The sequence below is a fragment of the Populus euphratica genome, unplaced genomic scaffold, assembly GCF_000495115.2.
Source record: "Populus euphratica unplaced genomic scaffold, PopEup_1.0 scaffold112.1, whole genome shotgun sequence".
Taxonomy (NCBI): Eukaryota; Viridiplantae; Streptophyta; class Magnoliopsida; order Malpighiales; family Salicaceae; genus Populus; species Populus euphratica.
In genome coordinates, this window is record NW_011499997.1 from 394,285 (window position 1) to 397,673 (window position 3,389).

The 3,389-nt window shown below is 35.8% G+C and overlaps 1 protein-coding gene across 1 annotated transcript; it reads right to left on the reverse strand.

The window, feature by feature from the left end:
- Positions 1-1,540: 1,540 nt before the first annotated feature.
- On the reverse strand, positions 1,541-3,389 carry LOC105140683 (uncharacterized). The gene is made up of 2 exons (XM_011047602.1): positions 1,637-3,389; positions 1,541-1,575 (listed from the first exon to the last, which is right to left on the reverse strand). The coding sequence occupies exon 1, from the start codon at positions 3,284-3,286 to the stop codon at positions 1,649-1,651; it is 1,638 nt and encodes a 545-aa protein (XP_011045904.1). The 5' UTR covers positions 3,287-3,389; the 3' UTR covers positions 1,541-1,575; positions 1,637-1,648.

Here is a 3,389-nt window from a genome sequence, read left to right on the forward strand (position 1 = left end):
AATTTCCAATCTGATTCTAACAAATCCATTCAAAACAATCCCAAGCACTACATTTCTTTCTTAGTGAATCCCAACTACTTTCCACCTATAATTGATGTGTTATCATCTCCCAATTAATTGATCTTATACTTTTGATTTTGCTTATGTCCATATAACACTTTGGTCTTCTTCAGACAAATCAATTTTCTTTATCATAAAAGACTATTTGTTTCCTTTATCAATAGAAAAGCTAGGGACCATTACAAGAAATGAATATGTGGTAACAAAAATAGCTTTCAAAAGACATTCAATAACTAGAAAAGTCACATCACATTTTGATAAAAGAATATTTTTTGTATATAAAACATTACAATTTAGAGTTAATTTTTGCATATTGAAAAGGTTTTAAGATTAGGGTACCAAAATATATATGTTTCTAAATTTTAATGAATTTGTTATATATATATATATATATATATATAGAGAGAGAGAGTGGTAGGTAGATAATAATGATGATAATGATTGGGAGGCGAGAGAGCCTAAGAACCATTAGCATAAAATGGTTAGAGAAATAAGAGGACATATATAAAATTTAAAAAAAAATAAAAATGAAAGGGCTAAAAATATAATATATATATATATATATATATATATATAAATTTCAAAAAGTTTAAGTGGTCGCTAGAGCTTAAGTCCACCTATAATCCTCTAGTTCCTCAAGTGTATCAAGAAAAATTTTAATGAGATGCTAATATAAAATATATTATAAAGTAAATGATCCTTGCTAAATTTGACTAAATAACAGGATTAACTCCTCTTGTTTTTATCACTAACTAATAGGATAAATTTTAAAATCATAAAAATAGTATTTAGTAATTGTCTTAAGACATAAAAAAACATAAATAATAAGAGCAAAAACATGCTTAGTTTTAGTTGAAGAGATATAAACAATAAAAATAAAATAAATATATCTTTATGATAATTTTGAAGTGAATTTATTTATTTTCAAAATAGAAAGTATAAAAATAAAAAAATTAGAGATACGTTTCATATTTTTATTTTTTTATCTCAAGATAATAACTAAATACTGTTAATGATTTGTTTCTTGATGACTCAATTTTTTGTTTCAATTTTTTTTTAATTTCTTTTTCTTTTTGTTAATTTACGGAAAACATGGGTTTATTGCTAATTAAAATTTTATATATTTTTGTGGTGAGGCCTATGTTTTGCTCCAAACTCTTTCTTGAAACTTTAGTAAAAGAAAAAAAAAACACCTACAATTTATAATTTTTAAAATTTACTTTTTTAAACTATAACCATGAAACTATCACAACACTATACGCATTAAGTAATAATGCATTCCAGTGATTGGCCTAGCAGTGGTAGGAGTTTGTCTCCTTCCACTGCCATGGATTCGAGCCCTAGCGTGCACGCCTGTTACCCCTGCGGTGTCTTACCTGCTTACTGAGTTTGCAAAATATTCAGTGGGCCGTGGGAATTAGTCGTAGTGCGCGCAAGCTGGCCCGGACACCCCATATAAATCAAAAAAAAAAAAAAAAGCACTTTAACCCGTTTCGAAAAAGTAGAAGAATATGTAACCATTGCATTCCACTACAGAAACACAGTACGGCTATTAAAAACTGAAATACGAAGTTCGATCATCACTGAACTATGAGTCCCAAATAGGACCGAAGGCTGCAATCCCTGCTGCTTTGCAGGAATTAACAACATCCCTGCTTCCTTCTGGATTGCTAGTAACAACGACAACTTCAGCGCCCCATTTTTTAGCAGCTTCAACACTCATTTCAGATACATTGGGCCGACCGAGCACTGCTGTATCGTGCACAATCACTTTATCTTTAGGATGTCTGCTCATCATATCTTGAATTTCTTTGCCAAAGTTTTGTTCAATCCCTTTGGCCACCCAAAGTACACAGACGTTGGCTCGACATGGCTGCAAAAGGAATGATAAGAAAACACAAATGCCAGAACCTGTTGCCACCAAAAGAACCCTATCATACATATTCACTAGGTATGGCAAACCAGCAAAGTGCACTTGCCTAACCCACAAATGGCTTGGCGGGTTTGAGACCAAGGACTTGGTGAAGTCACCAACAGCACCAGCAAGCATCATATGTTCCGTCTTCCCATCAGAAATAATACCGAAAGCGTGCCATTCAGATAATGGGGATGGGCTAATCCTTCCCAATATACCAGCTTTTACTCCTCCCTCAAATTTTATAATGGAGGCGTGGCCAGAAGGAGCAGATACTTTGACAGGAACTCTTCTCACTGTTATCCACGGGATTATAATTAGAATTGTGATTGCTGCTGTCATCCAAAACTCTTGTTGTTTTATAAGCCTGGAGCCTAGTTCATTGCTATAGGATTTGGCTTTGGGGTCATACGAGGTAGTGAGAATGATAAAGGTCCAGAGGAGAGCTAGAGCTGTCCATCCAGTAAACCTGTGAAACCTTTCAAAGACATTGTGATGGAGATGGCGGACGAGAGGGAACGCAGCCAGACAAGAGATGCAGAGGAGGGAAAGAATAATAGAGGCCACTGCTATAATCTCTGACGATGTGTTTTCTCTGTTCTTAAGAGTAAGGACTAAGGCATATATGAGCCAAGCAACTGAAGAAATTCCACAACTGCTGTGTATGCCACCAAGACTTTGAAGTAGAGATGTGGTGGTGGTTTTTATTAGAAGAGGGATCCAAGACCTTCCAAAGACCTCGACTGCGAGCCAGAAAACAACTCGCAAAAAGGCCTCACTCCTGCAGAGTGTCAATGCAAGAATGTTGGCTATGGAGAAAAGGGTAGCTCTATTTCTTGCATATGGGAATTTCCCAGTTCCTGTAAGTACCAAACCACTGATGTTCAGGGTCAAGCAGACGACAAAAAGTCGTTTGTATACCGTGAACAAACCTTGGTCCAGCAATATAACTGACAATCTTGATTCTTGCTTTCGAGCAGGTTTTGGTGGCTGCTCTTTCTTAGTTGCGGATGGAAATGGAGTTAGTTTTTGCACCTTTTGCTCCTCTTTTCCTCCTTCTAATGCTTCCAAAGAAATGTCATCTTCACCATCAAGATCTAGATCACAGAAATGGCTACTAGCTCTACTTGTTGACCTGATGATGGAAGAAGGGAGCACCTTGGAGGAGCTCCCTAGAGGCCAAGGAAACCAAGTTCGTATGCTGCCTTTTAGCTCATCAATGGATGGTGCAGTAATGGCAAACGGATTTTCATGAGTTTTGATTTCAAAGGCCACTCCTCGGCAGCTTGAAAACCTCACTGGACTTTGCATGTTTCTCAGGACAAGAAACAAAGGAACAGTATTTTTTTTTTTTTTTGTTACAACAAACAAGCAATTTGTAAGTAGAGAGAAGGCAGGAGATCTCTATGAGAAG

Coding starts and splice junctions, on each gene's coding strand:
- LOC105140683 (XM_011047602.1), bottom strand. CDS start 3,286: ATGCAAAGTCCAGTGAGGTTTTCAAGCTGCCGAGGAGTGGCCTTTGAA.